The sequence below is a fragment of the Amphiura filiformis genome, chromosome 1 (assembly GCF_039555335.1).
Source record: "Amphiura filiformis chromosome 1, Afil_fr2py, whole genome shotgun sequence".
Taxonomy (NCBI): domain Eukaryota; kingdom Metazoa; phylum Echinodermata; class Ophiuroidea; order Amphilepidida; family Amphiuridae; genus Amphiura; species Amphiura filiformis.
The window spans coordinates 64,434,653-64,456,638 of NC_092628.1; the positions used below are offsets into that span (position 1 = coordinate 64,434,653).

Below are 21,986 nucleotides of genomic sequence, written 5' to 3' on the forward strand. Positions count from 1 at the left end.
AAAATCAACCCAATACATGGACCCTCCCAATCTGTAGGCAATACGCCTTCCAGTTCCCAGTACTTTGTGGGAATTCACTTTTACCGATCCTGGGTCACGCGATCTTTCTATATACCACGTCCATGTTCTCACTGCATTAACGTTTGTGTAAGCGACTAAAACAACGATATTGTATCCGACCAATCAACGTAGCTTGGCAGCGCGAGGATATTTGAAGAGGCTTCCCTAGATAAATAATGTGCAAACATTTGCAAACCGCACGCGACAATATACGCAATATGGACAATAGGCCTAAGTCCGAGTATTTTATATTGCGGGTACTTTGGGTCTATCAGACGCGTGCCAGTTACCTCTCAGTTGTTGACAAGTGTCCCATCCCGATCTTGCGTAACATCCCGCGGCATTTCGCTATCACTGTTTAATTTATTGTGTGTAAACTTACTGATGACAATAATACGAAGGAAATGCATGACATCAGTAATACGATATGAAATCACAAAAACGTGTGATACCTCACGTGACCTTGCATTATTTCGCCGTATTTGTCTGTGTGTTCGCATTCTTGTGCTCCTCATTGTCCTGTGAATAAAAATTTCACTGATCTTCACTAATCAGATATAAATGGTATCTGGCTCCCGGCATGAGTTATTGATTTTATAAGTAGGCAATTAAATCACACAATAGTGACTACGGTGTTATAGTAAAACCCAAATGACCCAAAAAAACACCTCTGACTGACTCATGAGGTTGCAGTGATATGTCTGGTATTGAAAAGCACGTGAGCCAGCCTGCAGTATTTTAAGATTGACGACTGGTTTACATTTAATTAATTGTCATGTGTATAATACTCGATTGTTTATCTTGGTCAGTTAACATCTCTTTTAGATGCTGATAAATCGTGTTTATTGCACATCTATCTGTTAAAATTTAGTGTTTTTTAATAGAATTCTACCATCCAGACAGGGTGATGAGATGTACTACTAGATTTAGTTATACATTTCAACCGAGCTCGGCACTTAATATGCTAAGGATTCACGTAGAAACTCAAAGTTTACACACAATAAATTGAACAGTGAGTATAGCGTGAATTTAGTGCCACCCCCTGCAGAAACCTAAAAATTGAATTGACAACAATAAACCAAGTACGTCAACAAGTCACATGTCCTAAAATAGACATATTGTATAAAACCGTATTAGACATAACACTTCAACGAACGCACACGGACACGCAGCAACTGCTTGAATTTATCTCATTGTTGTTGGTTTTTTTTCAATCTTGAATCGGAAGACGATATTTCGTTTAATGATGAAGGTGGCCATATTTCTAACGTTGTTTGTCGTCGGCTCCTTGGCAGCTGGAGCTAAGCTGGATGAGGAAAAAGACGCCGGTACGTATTTATAACTTATAAATGCCATAATTTGTTTTTAGGGCTAATATTTGAAATCCAAAGGTTCATAGTTGCATAGAGTATCTTGCTATTATGCACGAGATAATTTTTTCGATTTTCGAGTATTGGCGTATTGTATGGTCACTAATTTCATATCTTGATTATCTTTGCAAAGACATCTTATAGCGCAGCGCCACTAGCATCGCGGCAGCGGTTTACTCCTCAAAAGAAATTGGAACAATTAGAGCATACTAGTGTTAGTAAAAATTAGCTTTAAAGAAATTTGCTGCCATCTAAAGCCGATGCTCGACCCCAGCATCACCCCACACTTTTCCCAAAAAAAGTTGAGATTTTTATACCACTGGAAGCCTCTTGCTACATAATGTTTATTTACAAAAATTTCTTGCAGATTAATTCGTTTAGCAAAAATATTGTGAAATTTGAATTACGTTCTGGTACACCAGAAATTACAACACATTGTCTATGGAGCATTGTAATACACATAATCATGCATAACTCGCACATGCAAAATCAGAATCAACTGACACTTTGGGAATAAGCTTTTTCAGTGGATATCTACTGAAAATGTCACTAAGAGGATGCTAGGATCATGAAATACTCCTTTAAGTACATACATACCTTTAGATTTAGCCTATAAAGTTTTTAAAATATAAAGTCCAATTCCACCAAAATATTAAACTATGCGTTTATAAGTCTCATATGGTTGTTTTTATTCAAATTTTCTCACATTTTCTGGAAAATTACGAAGGTTTCCGGAAATCAATAATTTGAATACCTCAACAACGGACAAATATATGAATGTTAAGCAAACTCCAACAATATTTTTACGTGTTTAATAGATTCATACAAAAAAACCTTTGACTTCAGGTGGACTTAAGGTGCATCATATGCTCTTCAATTTAGGAACACTTTTAAGAAACTTTTTTATGTCTGAATTATCTTGATGAAAGGACATTCAAATGAGAGAAACAAAAATCTCTTTAAGATGTTTAATATAATTATAATTTACAAATTCAAAGTATAAACCAATTCAAAGTATAGACCTCTGGTAAGGCGAACCGTTACTAATAGTTTCACGGAATACCCTCACTTACGATCATTGGGTATACCGATCATCAGACGGATAATTTATGATTTTTGTTTTTTGTTTTTTGTTGATTTGTATGGCGCTTTCAACTACTGAGGTTATTTGCGCCAGTACTCACTCCTTTGTCAAGTTGCACCTGTATATCTCCATTCAGTCACAATACGTAATTATCTGCTTCGCTGCATCTTAGTTATTTCTATCTTCTTCATGCCCAGCTCGTTGTATATCTCTTGCTGTATATGCTCGTACGATGAATCCAAATTTGTTTCTTTGTCGACGTGGTAAAAACCAAACGGTGTCTCTTCAGAGCCACACCAGGCTGAGTCAGCCAAGGAAGGGCTAAAACGTGGCCAAAATACTTTGCATGATCCTCCGCGTCCGCTAGCTTGACTTCCTCGCATCCAAGCCTGTTCCCCAGAGCCCAAGTTTGCGCGTTATCCATCCGACACCACGTGGAGGTTTGGGTTGAGTTGCCCGCGAGCAAATACTATGCCAGCTCTGCGGGCCTTGCCGGACCCTAATTTATGATTATTTCAACTTAACAGAAATGTTTATACATGTATATACATTCTGTGGTGTCGAAAACAGGACAAACCAAGCCAAACTGTGCTGGTTGGCTTGGTTTCATTATCCCTATCAGGCGCGTATCCACGATTTGGTCCTGCTGCACTTTACAGGCCCGGGAATATTTAGCAGACGTTCTTACGTGCATTTTTGTCTATTTTAGCCATAATATTAGCTATAAATTTCGCAGACCCTTTTCAGGACATGTTTTTGTTGTTGTTTTTTTAATTTATTGTTTGGTTTGATACTAGTTTTAGAGGCGATATACGAAATGTAGCCTATACATGATGATTTTTATAGGGTTCAAATTTGCTGTGGTTTTAAAATTCTTTTTTTGTTTAGTTTTTGGTGTCATTATATCTGAGTACGTTGAAAATTCCTATAAAATAAAATCAAATATTTAGTCATATGTACAAAATTGAATAGGTTAACCCTAACGCCCTAGCTGCTTTTTGGCGAGGGGGAAGGAAAAAAGGAAGAAAGAAAGAAAGAAAGAAAGAAAGAAGAAGAGAAAATTTTTTTCTCGGGTGCGGTTTTGAACCACCGACCCTTCGCACGGGCCTACCTTGCCACGGGGGTGTAGCTTTGCCGGCCAAGCTTTCCTTGACCACATGACTGTTCGCATGACGCAATCGCATCACGTGTGACTGATACCTGCCTGTGTTTGGTACGGTTAGGGTTAAGGTATTTATGGCCTATATGAACAGATCGCGTGAGATATCTCACGGGTCATATAGGATCCCCAGATAAGCACAGATTTTGTGTCATTGTTCCTAAAACCAATGACCGTGAAACTAAAGTAATTTGTACAAAATTGAATAGGTCAAGGTAGGCCTATGTATAATGAACAGATCGTGTGATATATCTCAAGGGTCATAGGATCCCCAGATCCCCATTATTATAACAATACAATGAACAGATTTCGTGTTATTGTTCCTAAAACCAATGACCGTGAAACTCGGACAAATGAATACTGCCAAAAATTTGCAGTTCAGATCGCGTGCGATATATCTCACGGGTCACTGGATCCCAAGATCCCCATTATTATAACAATATGATAATGAACGGATTTCGTGTTATTGTTCCTAAAAGCAATGACCGGGAAACTAGGGCAAATGAATACGGTTTGCAGTATTTTGGAGGTCAATTTTTAAAACAGCAATTTGGAAAAGCATCGGTGTTTGGAAGATGGTTCAGCAGATATTAAGGGCTGTGCAATAATTATGAGCCTTTGGAGGGCAACATTTCCAAACGGCGTGCCAAAAAATGATCACCCCTCCTCCTTCGGCATGCCAGAAATCGCCACCCTTCACGGCCTGCTAAAAATCTCTCCCCCCCCGCACATGCCATATTTTTGGGACCCCAATTTGTAAACCTTTAATGGGCTACAAGCTGTATCAAAATGATTGGTACCCATCAGTTTTCATATTGATAATGGATGAATCTGATGCATCAAAATTCAATATAAGATCCAAACAATTATTTGTAGATTATTGTATATTACAAGTCATGAGCTATACACTCTGAACATTTTAAGAGTATCCGGTGTTGCATCTAAAATAGGCAGACCTTTCAACAAACATTAAAATTGTTGGGTACCAATCATTTTGATACAACCTGTATATAGATAATCATATATACCTATTGCGAGTGCTGTTTAGAGCGGTCTACAGTGTGGGCCAAAAACAACTTTACCCAATTTCAGGGGGTGGTTGCTCAAATTGTGGAAGGGCTATTCATAATATTGTTACATATTCTAAATGTATATATTTCTAAAAGTGTGTGTTGAAGAAATGAAAGCAAAAGCAGCTAAATTAACAAAATGGTGCTAGTTTTACGTCCGAGGGTCAAAAATCACTTTGTCCACACGTAATTCAATGGTATGTGTCCGATTGCTAAGAGTAATACATGCGTTACGCATACATGTAATTGGTAAACACGTTTGGCTTGTCTTTGAAAAGTGATGATTGTTTTACATGCCTGAAAGAAATACAATCGATTTAAACCCCCATTTACTTGTCATGTACTCGAACTTCACTCCTGTCATTGACCAACAATTTAAGCATAAAAATTACACAATTACAAAGGTTTTATCTGGCGCAATTTTTGAATTTAAATAGGCCTTCGTGCATTTTGTGACTGCGTGGCATATTTCTAAATAGGTTTGCAAGGTGTCAAGATAAGGCAATTCACAACACAAGAGATGACTTTTATGGCAGAGGTATACTTAATTAAGAACAGAAAGCTTTTTGGTAGTGCAGCGTCAATTTCGGATTCGTTTCCCGAACGTAAGATCCCACCGAAACCTACCATAACTCTACAGACGAACAACTTTCACAACCTTGGAAGTGTGATGAATAGATGCAAAGCACGGAGCGGTCATCCAAGAACTGGTCGTTCAGCTGCAAATATTGCAGTGGTTCAAAGGGAACTTGCAGCTAACCCCAGAGTCAGTTGTGGACGCAACAATTTCCCGAATATACCACGAACGCAATAAGTTCAATAACTTTCTTGTAGATAACATTTCGTAATGACAAAAACAAATCAGGTCTGAGGTTACAATTGCTTTGTGCATATTTGAAGAGAATTGTGTTTATCTTTGCAGCGTGAAAGCTGCCTATCATGACGAAATATCATAGCTTGACATTTAAATTGTTCATGTTTAATTTATTTGATTGTGTTATATAAAATTGCTAAACAAATTTGTGCGTATACTGAGTGGTTCTCATTCTTTATCGAACTCGCCATTGCAAGTGATGCGACGCGACAGCTAGTAGGCCTTCGCGTGGACAAAGTTAATTTTGACTCTTTGATTTAAAACTAGCGTCACGTTTTTAATTTAATACATTTTTGGATAGTTTTTCACCAAATACCTTAAAGAAGATGTTCTTTACGAATATGTGAAAACAATTTGCAGCAGACTTTTCAATTTTGAGATATGAACCTTTTAAATTGGGTAAAGTTGTTTTTGGCCCACACTGTATTTAAACATGTTAAAAGGCGCCCATGAATGTAAGGCCTATAAAAAATCGCTTGCCCTCCCTTTCAGCTTGCCAAGACTTCTTGCAGCCCCACTATCGGATGGCCAAAATTTCTTGCCCCCAGTTTACCCTCCACAAAATAGGACTAATGATTATTGCACAGCCCAAAAATCTGTCAAACTTTTGTTCCTATGCACCCCCTGTCTCTATTTACACCGGTTTGCGGTACCCATGGTTACCTTTGTACTGATATTTTTACTGTATACAAGTCATATTAATCATTCCTTTGAATATTTAGCAATATGAGATATGCTGCTTTGTGTCATCCTTTGGATTTTTGTACCGGACAATATTGTCAAAAATGATGAAGTGGTCATAACATATATAATACCAAAATTGGCGTGTGAAAACAACAAAAGTTTAATGTTGATTTTGTATTACAGTAAAGGCTTAGGAAAAAACCTGTCGTGAATCATCACAATCAGAGTGCATCAACTATTATATAGGCCAGTTGCAGCCGAATCTGGCGCAGACCTATCCGCACTTACGAGTAGCTTGTAACAATAACAATCACCCATTGGGTGAGGGAGGTGTTGGATAACCAAACAACTAATCCCCAATTTTTTGAAAGTGTGAGGAAACCGGATCCCGGAGAAAACCTGCGAGAGCAGGGATAAACGGAATAAAACAAATGCACGTGGAATTAGGATAAAGCAAATTTTGTTAAAGAACCAAAAATTCCTCAAAGTTGCTCAAAATTGTGCAAAGTTGTACAAAGTTCCTCAAAATTACGTAAAACTTTGTAAAGTTGCACAAAGTTGCGCAAAATTGTACAAAGTTCCTCAAAGTTGCATAAAGTTGTGCAAAGTTACTCAATGTTAGTGCAAAGTTGCACAAAATTGCCAAGTCAAATGAAAACTTTGAGCAATTTTGCGCAACTTTGGTAATTTTTGACAACTTTAGGAAACTTCCCCTGTCACATGGGGCCTTTGTTTATCTTAAAGGACTGAAATCTAAACAAAATGAGCCATAATATTGGAGTGAATGGAGAAACATTACAATGAAGATCAAACTCTTGAGAATCATTGGAGTTTTGGTTAGGGATTGGATGGGATGCATTTGAGAACTGGAATTAGGGAGCCGGATCTAGGTAATTTTTTTTGATAGTAGCCTAAACATTATGGTAGTAGTTTTATGTTATTCTTTACCGAAAATTATGAAATACAAATAGTAACAGCTGTCAGGAAGGGTTTTTGTCCATTTGAGCCGAAATAATGAGACCAAAAAAACCCGCACTTCTTGGCCGTTTAACTACATGTGGACTGTCGGTATTGGGAGATTTCTAGACTGTCCCACAGTCTCGGTTCGGTCCGGCCTGGATAATGGAACGATACATAATTACATAATAGCGTACCAAAATATGCCGTAGTCCTTCAACCCCCCCCCGATTCTAAATACACAGCCCAAAATCAATTCCTCTCTCTACACAAATTAGCTCAAATTGATGCCACTACACTGATCACACCTCCTATATTGAACGCTAAAATTCAGTGACCGCTCCCCCACGCCGAGACTGTTCCGAAGTGTTAGAGATTTCACTTCCAAATATTCGTTCAACGAAGCCCGGTGATTCTGATGTCAATTACGAAAGCCCCGCCCCAGTTTCAATTCAAATATGGTAGCACAAAGCTATGCCGCGGGATGTGACGCAAGATCGGATGGGACACTTGTCATTGCTTGTCAACAACTGAGAGGTATTGAGCTCAAGTGGCACGCGTCTGATAGACCCATGGTACGCGCAATTAATAAAAGACTCGACTCGGACTTAGGCCTATTGTCCATATTGCGTATCTTATCGCGTGCGGTTTGCAAATGTTTGCACATTATTTAGCTGGGGAAGACTCTTCAAATATCCCCGCGCTGCCAAGCTGCGTTGATTGGTCGGATACAATACCGTTGTTTTAGTCGCTTACACAAACGTTAATCTAGTGAAAACATGGACGTGGTATATAGAAAGATTGAGTGACTCCAAATCCGTAAAAGTGAACTCCCAGCATTTTGTGGGAACTGGAAGTCAAATTGCTTACAGACTGGGAGGGTCCATGTATTGGGTTGATTTTAATGCTATGTAATCTACATTACCAGTCGTTCTCCATGGACCCGAGGGAGGGTCTAGGAGATTTCACGTTGTAATTACGACAATTCAACCTTGCTCTTATTAATACAATTAATGACCAGACAAATGATGTACATTCAATTGTTTTACTGTTTAGCATGCTTATAACCGTTAGTAACGTAGAAAAAACAAGGGCATTATTGGGATTGATGTAAAAATAAAAGTTCACAAGATTTAATCTTCAGTTTCACATTTTCCAGGATGAAACGTTGCCTTTGATTTATGGGTACATATAATAAGGAGTAGTTCGGGGATACTTTATTTTTGCTGATTTATCGGTTTTGACCCTTTATTGTACGTGCTGTTCGTATTCTTAGATTGCCCATTCTTCGATACAATCGTCCGGTTGTAACGCCCGGCCGGACGTATGTTGAAATTGACAAGTTTTGTAATATACCATGCAACGCGACTTAATTTTCCCACGAAAAAATATCCTTTTGAAAATAAGTATCCTTTTGAGAATAAAGATGCAGACTATCTCACATGATAACTTGAAATTCACCACAAAAGAAAAAAGAAAAAGGCTGGAGTCTAGTCAAGTAAGATATGTATATTATAGGGGCAAGGACTACATCTACTGCACTGAAAATTCAGCAACTCAAGGCAAGTAGTTATTGATTTATTGATCGAATACTGGTTTTCCTTATTTTTGACTGTAACCCCACAACTGTTGTCTGTGCTGAAATAAAATTTCCAGTGCAGTAGTTGTATACTATAATATACATATCTTACTTGTCCCCAATGCTCTATAATTTTTGGGAAAAATGCAAAAATATGCGCAAAATTGGGCAGGGATGTAGCACCCCCTTAACCCCTCCTCAATTAGATTTTTATTCCAATCCATAACAATTTTTATATCATACTTCACCCACGACCGGCCACCCTCCTTTAACCCTCTTTGTTACATGATTAATCTGCAAATGAGTATACTTCTTAGAAAATAAAAATATCTCAGCAACTCATAGCACACATAACAACTTAAAATGTATGTTGCATATGATTATGACATAATAAATTTCTCTAATTATTTTGGGGCGAAATGTAGTTTTATTTATTTGTTGTGGTATAAATGACATCAAAGAGTGTATTTACAGCAAGGTATAATTACCAATAAATTGTCTACACCAATAACAATAGCTTTGTTTATACCCATACCTATAATGGGACCCATGCAAGTATTTGAGTCCCAATTTCCATACCCGTACCCGTACCTACGACGTATACTGAGAACCGTACCCGTGCTCGAGTCCCAATTTGCGTATACCCGTACCTGTACCCATGGCTCCGGACCTGTACCCGTACTCACACCCTATTTTGGGTTCGAACCGGCACCCGTACCCGTACTCATGGTGAGGGACCCATATTAACCGTACCCGTACCCATGGCATGGGACCCGTACCCGTACTCATGGCTAGGGACCCGTATGCTACCCGTACTCATGGTGGGTCCCAATGCCATGAATACTACAAGTCTGGCTTATTGTGATTTATTTCTTTTCCTGACAGTCAATAAGCTGAGGAGCGCACGAACCAAACGGTTTGATGACCTTGACATTCCATGGTTGCCTGGACTAATAAACTGTTATGTTGAGAGAGCTATTTTAACCAACTCACCTTGCTTGACTACGGATGTTATTGCGGGCCTCACTTCCTTACCGGTGATAATTCTGACTCGGTACCGAAAAATGGTATAGATGAGTAAGTGCCAATACGTATAGTTTTGAATTTAGTCCTGAAGCTGCAAAAAATACAAAATGGCATGAAATGTTCCAGTAAAAGCAGAACAAAAGTACATGCCAGATAACTTGAGATAAGGGTATTTGATCAGGTGCTTTATGTATTTTGATAAGTCATTCAATAGTCGGAGATAATTATAAATTACGAAGTGTTAAAAATGGTCTTGTCTATAACTTAATTTTGAGGTTGTGTCCGTTCCTTCTGGTCTGCTCTTTAACGCGGCTGTGTACTCTAGACACTATTTCTTTCGCGAAATTGAGGTTTTTTTTTATATGTTTGTACTTTGTTATGTTTTTTATAAATACAAGGAATGAAAATCCAGATTTATAAGCTCCAACTGCAATATTTTAAGGATTTTATTTCACTATTCCACTCGTGTTTGAAATTTAAAAGGAAAGAAAATCTTTGTTGTACCAGCAGGGTACACGCGCGCAACAACGCATCGCGTTGCGTATCGCGCAATTTGGTAACGCACAGATACGCTACGCATACGCGACGCTTATCTGCATGCGTGGCGCATCTTATGGAAACACCGCGGAAGCACTGATTTCACAAAAACCTAGCGGTCAAATGGCTCCGTTTTAGCTGATAAAATGTGATTTTTTTCAAGTTCTTTCCCCCGATTTAAACATCAAGATATGAATAGATTTCGCCCAAACTTCTCAAGGGGCTGTGGATTTACCCGATGTTCACGTAATGTAAGGTAGAAAAAAGAGAACTGCCGCATTCTCCTGTAAGCTTCGATCAAAGTGCAAAATGTGACCACTTTAAACTTCAACGGCCTTTATTTCAATGTTCATTTTATGACGATTTAGGTACACGATAACTCAATAAATACAGCATCTATAGGTAAGCAATTGTGCTCATCATAAAAAGCATGATTGACTTAAGAAACGGTTTTCTCATTTTTTTATATTTTGGTCTATTTCCAATTTTAGGCATCATTTTGTGCAAATAGGCGGTTGTGAATTTTAAAAAGTTCATTTTGATGCCTTATATGGTCAATATCTCCAAAAATAAGGCCAATACCAAAAAACTAAAAAAACCGTTTTTGGAATGGTGCCTCAAGATTAAGAAAAAAGCAAAACAAAAATATTTGGAAAGAGTGTTTTTTTGTTATGATGTACCGAACAAAAATTGCCAAAAATTAACTTTCTTGTGATTTTCTTCATAATTGTTGTTTTTACCCCAAAACTGTACTTATATTGAGATTCATTGATGTCTTGCCTTTATAAAAAAGTATACTTTTACATGCCTTGCGTGAATAATTACAAAGTTATGGCACTTTTACTACATGCGTATCTGAGAGTACACAGCTACCTTAAATCACTAAAAAGCTGCGATATCTTTATTCTTCTTTAGTGTTGACAATGTTTACAATGTTTTAGGGACCTGGGACACATGACCTCAATTCGCGAGTTATAAAAGGTTGGTGGTACGAAGTGACCTTAACATTCAAGGTGCACAACCTGATATAGGTAACTTTTTATTTTACGGGGTCATAAAGGGGGGGGGGGGGGCTCAATTATGGTAATTTTTTGTTCAAACTATATCGACATTGGACTCAAATTAAAGAAGATTTTGTGTAGATTATTTTATATGACATTTATTTTGTCATCCAACCTTCCTGAAAGAAGATAATTTGAAAAATGTAAACCAGCGTGCGTTTGTAGTTGGAAATCTGTAAAAAATAAGGGTTTAAGGCACTTCCCCCTCAGACACCCCCTGAGTATGCATAATGAAGTTACCCTTTTCGCTTCTGCTTTGGACACCCAAACCAAGAGTTATGTTAAAGCAATAATTTACACAATAATAGTGAACACTTGTCGACAAATGACTTCGCCGAGGTCAAAGGTCATTACGGAGGGATCAAATTTCAAACTTTGCCCGATCCGGCTGAAACTTGGTGGGTGGAATCCTTGATACGAGGGGAATATATGCGCGAAATAAAATCACGGTCAACCGAGGTCAAGGGTCATCTCGGAGGGTTCAAATTTCAATTTTTGTCCGATCAGGCTCAAATTTGGTGGGTGGAATCTTCGATATGAGGGGAACACGTAAAACATATAATCAAGGTCAACCGGGGTCAAAGGTCATCCAGCGGCTACATTTTAATATCACGGGAGCATGAACAAAGTCAAACCGAGGTCACTCGAGGGCGAAGGTCAAATGGGGTTAGTATGCCCAATTGGGCTTAAAAGCAGTAAAAAGAATGACGGGAACATGTCAAAAAGTCAAAAGGGGTCATCAGGGGTCAAATAGCATCACTATCAGTAACTCTCACAGCAACGGGTGAACTAGTTTAATATAACATGGGACGGACGGTTTAGCACATGAGCAGTTGATGGTGCACTGCTTAGTACAACCACATGAAAGTTTGCTGGTGGTACCATCTGGCCAAGCACTAGCTATGATGGTATTGAGACATCTTGCTCTTGTCTCTTGTCGAGCCGCGATTTCTTTCCTTTGAAGAAGGGGTAGTTTGTTACATCTCTACCACAGCCTAAGTGGAAGGTTGCATCTCTCATCACCAAGGCAATCGACAAGCTGGATCGGCAAGTAATAGTCATGCTGCGTTCTTATCCATAGCTCTTTAAGGCCGAGATCTCTTATTATATGTATGCTGCATAGTAGTAGATACTGAGAACAACAACGTCAGTGTCATTTGCATATACAACCGTTCGACTGCATTCTCTGTGGTGGCATACGTGGCATGTTGCATTATCCGTGTACCTGCTTCCTCTTACGAGCATTTTCAAAGCCACCTGATAAGTACAGCTTGATATCAAGACTGTTGAAGATATTACTTGGATCCGGTATCCGGTATTGGTCCTCAATATGATATAATTTGGTGCTGCTTATTTCACCTCGGTGATGACGTTCATCTGATTTGAGACTTTTACTGTCATATCTGTCACAACAGAAGTGGACTTCTCCAGTGCCGGAAGGGACATCGTCAAGCATCAAATTTCTATACCTGGTGGAAACAGCCGTAAATGGCTCTTCTTTCTGAAAGACAATTTCCTAATGGCATGCATGCCATCAATAATGAGACATGTTTTGAGGTTGGTCTGTGGGAGTTCTGTTCTGGTGTCACCTGTGTGTCTTCTTTCAGAACCCTGACATGGTTGGCCTTTGTCCTGAGTGCTCTCATTTCACCGTTTTTGTCAAACAGGGATGGTAGTTTGTTAGCACATTCATGTTCGCCAATGAATTTAGTTACATCTACCTCACCACCACTTGCCATAATCTGTGTCATTCTCATGAGAGCTTCAACTTCCATACTCTTGCCAGGAACTTGGCTCTTAGGCTTCTTGCCTTTCTAGTTCTAGGTATGGAATGTGTTCAGTTTTACAACAGTCTTCACTCTTGTTACTTTGTATTGTTTCTTGCAGGGCTTTTACACCTATATCGTTCACGGTGGTCAGATCAGATTTTACATCCTTGTTGGCAATCTGTCCATTAGCAATGTTGATTAGATCGCTGTTGGCTACTGAAAATGGGCTGTTGTCATTATTCTCTGTAATATTCAGGATCAGACTAGCATCATTACTGATACATGCCTTCCCAGATTCATGGTGACGATTTTGTGTTTCAGGGTTCAAATCCAGCAGCTGTTAGAGGCTTGGTGTAGACCCATTTTGTCCGTGTCGATTCATTCATTGCTATGCCATCAAGACCACTGGACTCTTTAGCATCTGCATTATATGTTTGTTCCAGTAGCATGTCTGGAGAAACAGCATTGTGACTGCCTGCAGATCGCCTACCAACAAAGTTCCCCTGTACAAATGAGTTATAGACGGTAGATGCTACAGATTCTAGCTGTTTCATCTCTGACAAGTATTGAGGGAGAGATTGTTGACCATATATTTTGTAATGACCTGCAGCGGTTAGGTATGGTAGCATATTTGCAGCCTCACTTAGATGACCAAACCAGTTTCCTTCTCGTTCATAGCACAGGAACTTCAGAATAATATCACACATCTCCATAAATGTCATCCAGAGCTTTGCTGTTGGTTTGTCAGAGAGGTAGTCTTAGAATTCTACCATGTGCTTGCAGAGAATCTTCAAATGCATTGTAGAAGAAGCGCCACATCGCTTCATTCAAAATCTGCACAGCATGAAGCGTTTGGTAATAGTCAGCTTTATTGCCAAACATCTTTCTAGCTGTTCCTTCTTGACACAGCCCACTAGTTGTCAGGATGTCTCTCTCATAACTTTGCAAATGCCAGGTGGAATCCTCCAATAAGTAGAATAACCTTATCAAACATATGATCTTGATTCTTGTCTCTGATTGATCTGGCAAATTCAAATGTTATTAATTATAAAGTGTTATTAACAATATTTAGGGATAATTTGAAGAAGGGGTACAAAACCAACATTTTTGACACTGACCTGACAGTTTCGTATGTCTTGGACGACATACTTCTTCAGAGTGATTGGTATCCCATCATCCTCTGTGCTGGTGGTAACACAGTTCCATCCCTTGGGGGCGTTGTCTTGAGGAGAGGGTCATACACGTGACTTAAATGGTAGGCCCCCTCGTCCCTGTTCATGACGGCCGGGCATCTCTTACGTATCCAGATAGATTCTCTGATGAAGCGAGTACTCGCATCACACTCCTTCAGTAAAACTTTGGTATCGTCCCAGTTGATGACACGGTTCTGTTGAATGGCGTGATCCGCTATGGCTGACTTGCTTTGCTCTGTAACTGACTCTTTTCTGGTCTTTTTTGGCTTCATGGCAAACACCTCGCTGAGGAAGCTTTTGGTTCATCCGAAGGACAAAATTGACCCTCTAGACAAAACTGACTGTATCTACGAGATTTTTGCAAAAACCTGATACATACGTTGGTGAGACCGGCCGAAAATTGAACAGGAACACTGTTGAAAAAAGTGGAAAGGGGCAAAAAGAACTTTACGCGCCAGCAGAAAAGAGTCAGTTATAGCAGATCACGCCATTCAACAGAACCATGTCATCAACTGGGACGACACCAAAGTTTTACAGAAGGAGTGTGATGCGAGTACTCGCTTCATCAGAGAATCTATCTGGATACGTAAGAGAGGCCCGGCCGTCATGAACAGGAACGAGGGGGCCTACCATTTACGTCACGTGTATGACCCTCTCCTCAAGACCACGCCCCAAGGGATGGAGCTGTGTTACCACCAGCACAGAGGATGATGGCATACCAATCACTCTGAAGAAGTATGTCGTCCAAGACATACGAAACTGTCAGGTCAGTGTCAAAAATTTGGTTTTGTATATGAAAACTTCAAATTATAATTATCTACAAACCTGATGAATCTCTTCACAAATATTTCGGGACATTAACATTAACAACATGAGGGCATTACAGATAAGGTATAAACTAATTTACCACAGATACATAAGCTTTTCAGCTTGATATCATTTTGATAGTAGGTCATTCAGTAACTGTGATGAACTTTCCTGTTTCGATACCCCGACTCACTCCTTAACTTAACACACATTTTCAACTACAAACGCACCCCGGTTTACATTTTTCAAATTATCTTCTTTCAAGAAGGTTGTATGACAAAATAAATGTCATATGAAATGATCTACACAAAATTTGTGTCGATATAGTTTGAACAAAAATTAGCAAACATCAAGGCCCCCCCCCTTCTATGACCCCACGTAAAATTAGAAGTTACCTAAATATTTTTGGTTGTGTTGAGGGGACCCAACTGGCCACCCTTATACCCAACAACATTTTATAACTCGCGAATTGAGGTATAGTGGGCTCAGGTCCCTAGGTATAGTACAGAGTATTAATTTATTATCACTGAATTTGCATTACAATCATAGGCAGAGGAAGCTTGGAGAACTGGGGAACACATTTCCACCCCTAATTTTTTCAATGGGGGGGGGGACATCCCCCTAAAAATCCTAGTAGAAGAAAAAATAAAGCAGTAATTGCTCTATGCAATTTTTTTAGAACGTCAAAAAGCACCGTGTTTTGGGCTTAAATATAAGGTAAAATTGCAAATTCGGCAGTAGCATAGCCAGAAAACAGGGGGAGAGTGCCCCCGACAAAAAAATGAAAGAAAAACATTGCAAAAAAATTAAAGAGAAAATCTGGTGGGAAAAGAAAAGGGCAAGGAGCCCCTTTTCCACCCAAATTCACCCCGATCATGAGCCAAAATAGTGTAAAATACAAAATGTTTGAGCGCTGTGTGCGCACATTGTCATAATAAAGACATTTTCATCCCCATCATGGACTAAAATAGTGTAAAATCAAAAATAAAGTCTTTTTTGGAAGCTCAAATACATGTACAGTCTCTCTAAAAACAAAACTGGTATTTGCAACTGCAATTTTTTTCGTCTATGCCCTCGAAATTTTATTTTGCCCACCCCGACCAAGAAGACTGGCTACACCCTTCATTTTGGGCTAAAATAGTCTAAGAATTTTGCACGCTTCGCCGCAACAAAAAGTTTCAGTAAAATCAGAACAAAATATTAATATGCTCATCCCGACCCCCTGCAATAAATTTTAATGCTTCCGTCGCCATTGATTCCAATCATAAATGTATGGTTTATTAATACTGAGCTTCTTTACAAAATGATATAAAACATTTCCACAATACTAAATTATTTTATATCAATGACATAGGTACAATTTCATTGCACATGAATATAACTTTTTAGTATCATTAATATGTTTCCTCTGTCCTTTGATGTAGAATGGTACATTAATAACATTATAATGGGGGTCAAAATAGTTTTGAACCTAATATAAGGGGGGTCAAAAAGTTTTAGGTCCATTAAGAGGGGGGGGGGGGGGAAAAAAGGTTTGGGTTCACGAAGAAGGGCTATTACTGTTCACACATCAAGGCGTTTGAATAATACTTGTACTCGATCGGTTACGCAATCGAACCTTGTTCCGATTCCTTCAAGATAAACCTGTCCAGCTCTGCCAGTTTTTTTTCTTACTAATACGCAATCGCTGAATAACAAATTTGAGGATTTTGAATGTGTAATTAAACAAAATGAAGCGGATGTGGTGGCTGTGTGTGAAACATGGTTTAAAAATCTCCCTGATGACATATCTCTTGTAGGTGGATACCGCTGTTATCGAAATGACCGTTACCATGCTAAAAAAACCAAAGGTGGCGGTGTTGCTGTATTTGTCAGAGAGTACATTAAAAGTGAGTTAGCCTCTGACATTATAGTTCCTTCTGAACTCGAGGTGATTTGGCTTAAGATAACGGTGCCTACTTACAAGTTTGATATTTACATCGGATGTGTTTACTTTCCATGTAAATGTAAGCTCGAAACACAGCTTCAAGAGCATTTGGTAAACACAATTGATAGTTTGAGATCTGAAACGAATGCCTCCATCATTATTTTGGGTGATTTTAATGAATTTGATACATCTCTTGTGGAATGTCATGCCAACATGAGCCAGCTTGTTACCTTTCCAACGAGGAAAGATGTCACCCTTGATAAAATTGTCACTGATATCCATTCGTTTTATCAAGACCCAGTTAAACTTCCTGCCATTGGTAAGAGCGATCATTGTTGTGTTGCCTTACACCCAAACAAACAAGTTCGCAAACCTAAAGCTGATCGTAAAGCTATGTGCGTCCTTTAACTGACTCTTCAATTCGCAGCTTTGGGCAGTGGATAACTCTTGAAAAATGGGAAGCGATTTACGCTGTTGAAAGCGCTGATGAGAAAGCATCTGTTTTGGAAGAACTCTTGTTGGAAAAATTCCATACTCATTTTCCTGAAATGTGTCAAACACAGGGAGGATGACAAACCCTGGCTGACTGAATCCATAAAGCGGTTAATAGACCAGCGTCAGAAAGCCTATATGTGTGGGAATATGGACACCTATAAACAGTTACGTAATAAAGTGCAACGCGAGATAGTCAACGCAAAAACCAGCTTTTCAATAAGAACATCGATGGGTTGGTTGTAACCAACCAGGTAAATGGCACAAATATGTTAAAAACATAGCTGGAGGAAAATCCACTGCAAAGACCATAGAGATCGATGGAATCTCAAAGGATCCTCCTATTATCGCTGAAGCAATCAACAATCATTTTGCTGATATTTGTAACCAGTTACCCCCGCTTGATCTTAGGAACCTGACCGCTTATTGCCCTACTCTACCTCCGCCGCGGATATTACCTGGTGAAGTTAACAAAAAATTACGTAACATTAAGTCTAACAAGTCCACGCATCCGGCTGACATTCCACCGCGAGTCACAAAGGAGTTTGCATTTGAACTAACTGAGCCATTAACTCACATATTTAATTGTTGTTTAAACCAAGGTGTGTTCCCAGCAGTATGGAAAACCTCATCAATAACTCCGATACCTAAAACACCTAATGCTAAAAGCCTTGATCAACTAAGGCCTATCAGCCTTACCCGCCTCAACGGTAAGATCTTTGAGAGCTTTCTGGCTGAGTGGACTATGGTCGACTTTTACCCTCACATTGATAAACAGCAGTACGGTAATGTGAAGGACAGTTCTACTACTCACTACCTAGTGCATGTCGTAGACACTGTCCTTAAAGGTATTGATGAGGCTGGCCATTATGCAACCTTATGTGCTGTTGACTTTACCAAAGCCTTTGACAGGATTAATCACAATATTGCTGTTCAGAAGTTGATTGATATAGGTATTCGCCCAAGTATTATTCCTGTCATTAGTAGCTTTTTGTGTAATCGCACCCAATCTGTTAGAATCAAAGGCAGGTCATCAGCATGTCAATCTATTTCGGGGAGTGCCTCAGGGCACTAAATTTGGTCCGATTATGTTTTCCGCCATGGTCAATGATGCTGCGTCCGAAGCCCCCCTGAAGTGGAAATATGTTGATGACCTGACGTTTGGTGAAGTTGTAAATGCTAAGACAGGTGGTTGTTCACAACTGCAAAAAGATCTTGATCGTTTAGGTGAGTGGTGCAACAAAAATGACATGCTACCAAAACCTTCCAAATGTCATATTATGCACATCAGTTTTTTGAAAAGGGAGCATTCCTTCAATCCTTTGACTCTCAATGGATCTGTTTTAGATGTCACTCAGAATATGAAACTTCTTGGTATCACCTTAGAAAGTGATCTTAGTTGGACTACTCAAGTCAATTCAATGATATCTCGCGCCCTAGACAATGTATATGCTTTATGTTTTGAGACGCTTCAATGCTTCGTGGGATGATTTATCTTCAGTTTATCAAATGTACATTCGGCCTATCATGGAATATGCCAGCCCTTTATGGCATACTAGTATATCCAGAACAGTCTGAGCAGATGGAGCTCATACAGAACTGTGCGTGTCGTATAATTGTGAGACAGAACGACATATATAATCGAGCTGCTTTGGAGAAACTAGGTTTGGTTTCCTTATGTGAGAGGAGAATCAGCTAACGATTTGGCCAAGGTTTGCAAGCGTCTGCTAAACATTCTCAAATGCTGCCTAAATCCAAAGGTGATCGGCACGGTAGGAATCTTAGGTATGCCCAGCAGATTGATCCTCCTCGCTGTAAGCGAACCAGGTACTTGCAATCTACCATTCCTCAAGTTGTTCAGCGTCTTAATAATCTGTGAATTTTGCCTTTTAATGTTATGCTATTGTATGCATTTTGTTGTTGCTTTGTATGTTTTTTATACATGTTTTTAATATTGTTACCCAGGCGTATCAGGTCTGTGACCTGCTTTCTGGATTGCTTTATACCTTAATAAATAAATAAATAAAAATTAAGAAATTTTTGACATGAAAAAATTTCCAGCCACCCCCCAAGTATTTCTGAACACTCACTAAGATATACAAATCGGGGACACCAAAAAGTGTAAAATTATACCACCGTGGCGGAAAAATAATTTAACATTTACATCTCCACCCAAACAGATGTTGCATGGATCATGATATTTGCACAAGCAATGCAAATACAGAGGACAATGTGATTTGCACAGGAGGATGGTGGTGGTGGGGTCAACAACATTGCAAAAAATGTACCCCGTTGGCATGGGGATACAATTTGGATACAGATTCCAGTCCATGTACTTGCAGTGGTAAGTTTAGCACTAATAAAAATTCCTTTAAAAAGTCATGGGGCGCCCAATGGGAGCTAATGGGAGCTCTGATGTCAAATGTAACCGTTTGGATAAAATTTTCTACTTTTGATAAAATAATCATTGTAACATTAGCATAGTAAGCAAAGAAAGATTAGGAAATGTAGAGCATATTCATTGCAATGGGAGAGGTGTAAAATCGTACTCTGTGCGATGCAGGAGGATTGGTTTCAAAATCATAAAAGCTCAGGTTGCTATTGTCAGGAAATGGTATATCACGTGGGGGAGGGGTTATTGGAGCAGAATTATTCTATTCAGAATATAGTTTTGCATATTTAATTCTTATGGTTTGTTCTCTAAACAGGGGTATTTATTTCTTATGAGTGACTGCATTGGTCAAGACGACAAGAATTTAAGTAATTTAAACAAGGATTATTTATTGACTTTGTAAAAAAACAATACTGAAAAAAAGATACGAATATTAACATTTAGATAACAATATTTCATATTAGATCATAAGAAATATAAATATTTAAGTTATTTTTCACAAAATATTCAATACCGAAACTGCACCAAATACGGGCTCTCGGATAATACTACGTGTTCGTAATAGCCCCATCTCTTGTAACCTCAACGCAAAATAGCGTTGTGCGAGTGTTTCAACTGTGGTTTCTACCATTTTAGACATAAAAGGCATTTTATTACGTGCGTTAATTCCCGTTGTTTTTACTTTACTTGCATATTAGACTAATTAGTAAACAGTAATAAAATCAAAACCAAGTTAGTTGTGTTATTTATGCTAAGCACGTAGTGGGCCTACTTTTAAACTTGAAAACAGATGCGAATTAAATGAAGCAATTTTTTATTATTTGACAAACCAGAAAACAAGGTTTTCGACAAAAAACGACAACAACAACAACAAAACAAAACCAAAAACAGCGTTTTCGGTGGATAAACCAACCAGCGTTATCAGTCGATAAACCAGGTTTGGCTTGCCTCGTGCATCTGGACGTGATTTGGAATCGACGGGCGTGAGCACCACGGCGTATAAGAATCGCGACCTCCCAATTATTCTGCCATTACATTTTCTATCCCGGTTTTCTTCCTTTCTTAACAGGAATCAACGCTTGCTCCAGTGAATTGTGTGCGTGTGACATGGCGTTCGTCGCCTGCCTGAAGACACAAGTAGACAGTGATACCGATGCTGACGGTGACGGCAATCCATTCACACCCAGGCCCGATGACGTATGCCCTCCCGTGATCTCGTGATCGCCATACGCCAGAGTTTCTAGAATGCTGCTAAAATAAGAAAATTTTTAATGCTAATTTATTACACATTCTAGGGACGCGTGGTTACCTTTTTGAAATCGCCGAGTGGGAGGGTTTTCAATTAAATATTTTTTGTGTTAAAACTGAAGCATCCTATGTACATGTATAAAAGAATATATGAATATTAACTGCACATCATAACGATTCGTGATACCCAATCGTGCTAAAATTTATGTGGTTTAGGAGGCAGAGAATTGTATTTCAATTTTATATACGCCAAAATATTTTCTGAATTTAGTCAAAATTAACCCTGAATTGATGGTGAAAATTTTATGTAAATTTTACGTAGGTCCCGACTAAAGATTACCGTTTCGTCTTAATGGGAATCTAATCTTTTAATATCTGAAAGAAACTTTTGGGACCTACGTGGACTTTTCCTATAAAAATTCAGATCGTCTTACAAGAAAAATGGTAAGCACACACTAGGCTGCCTGGGCTCTATACCTCGCAACCAACGCGATGTCCTGAGCGGCACGTGGCCAAAATCAAAATCAATTTATGTATTGTGGATGTAATATAGGCCCCTCGTATTGTCTGTATGCGATCGAGAATTCAACAATATTAATAATGGTAGCTCTATTATAATACACATTAATGTTTTAAGCAAATAAAATTCCAAAATATGGTACGTTTTCTGTCTTTGCTTGTCACGTGGTATGTTGAA

The 21,986-nt window shown here is 38.9% G+C and overlaps 1 protein-coding gene across 2 annotated transcripts in view; it reads left to right on the plus strand.

Annotated features, from left to right (window-relative positions):
• The first annotated feature begins 955 nt into the window (after window positions 1–955).
• LOC140151044 (phospholipase A2-like) overlaps window positions 956–21,986 on the plus strand; it is a 65,166-nt gene continuing 44,135 nt past the window's right edge. The window contains exons 1-4 of one of the 2 annotated variants that reach the window (XR_011858889.1): window positions 1,184–1,388; window positions 9,723–9,914; window positions 19,830–19,993; window positions 21,111–21,950. Coding sequence is in view for 1 of the 2 variants with exons in the window: in XM_072173246.1 (XP_072029347.1) it covers window positions 1,304–1,388 (85 nt within the window). In the remaining variant the exon portion in view is untranslated. Of the gene's footprint in view, window positions 1,389–9,722; window positions 9,915–19,829; window positions 19,994–21,110; window positions 21,951–21,986 lie in introns of those variants that run through there. The other variant, XM_072173246.1, reaches the window with a different exon arrangement.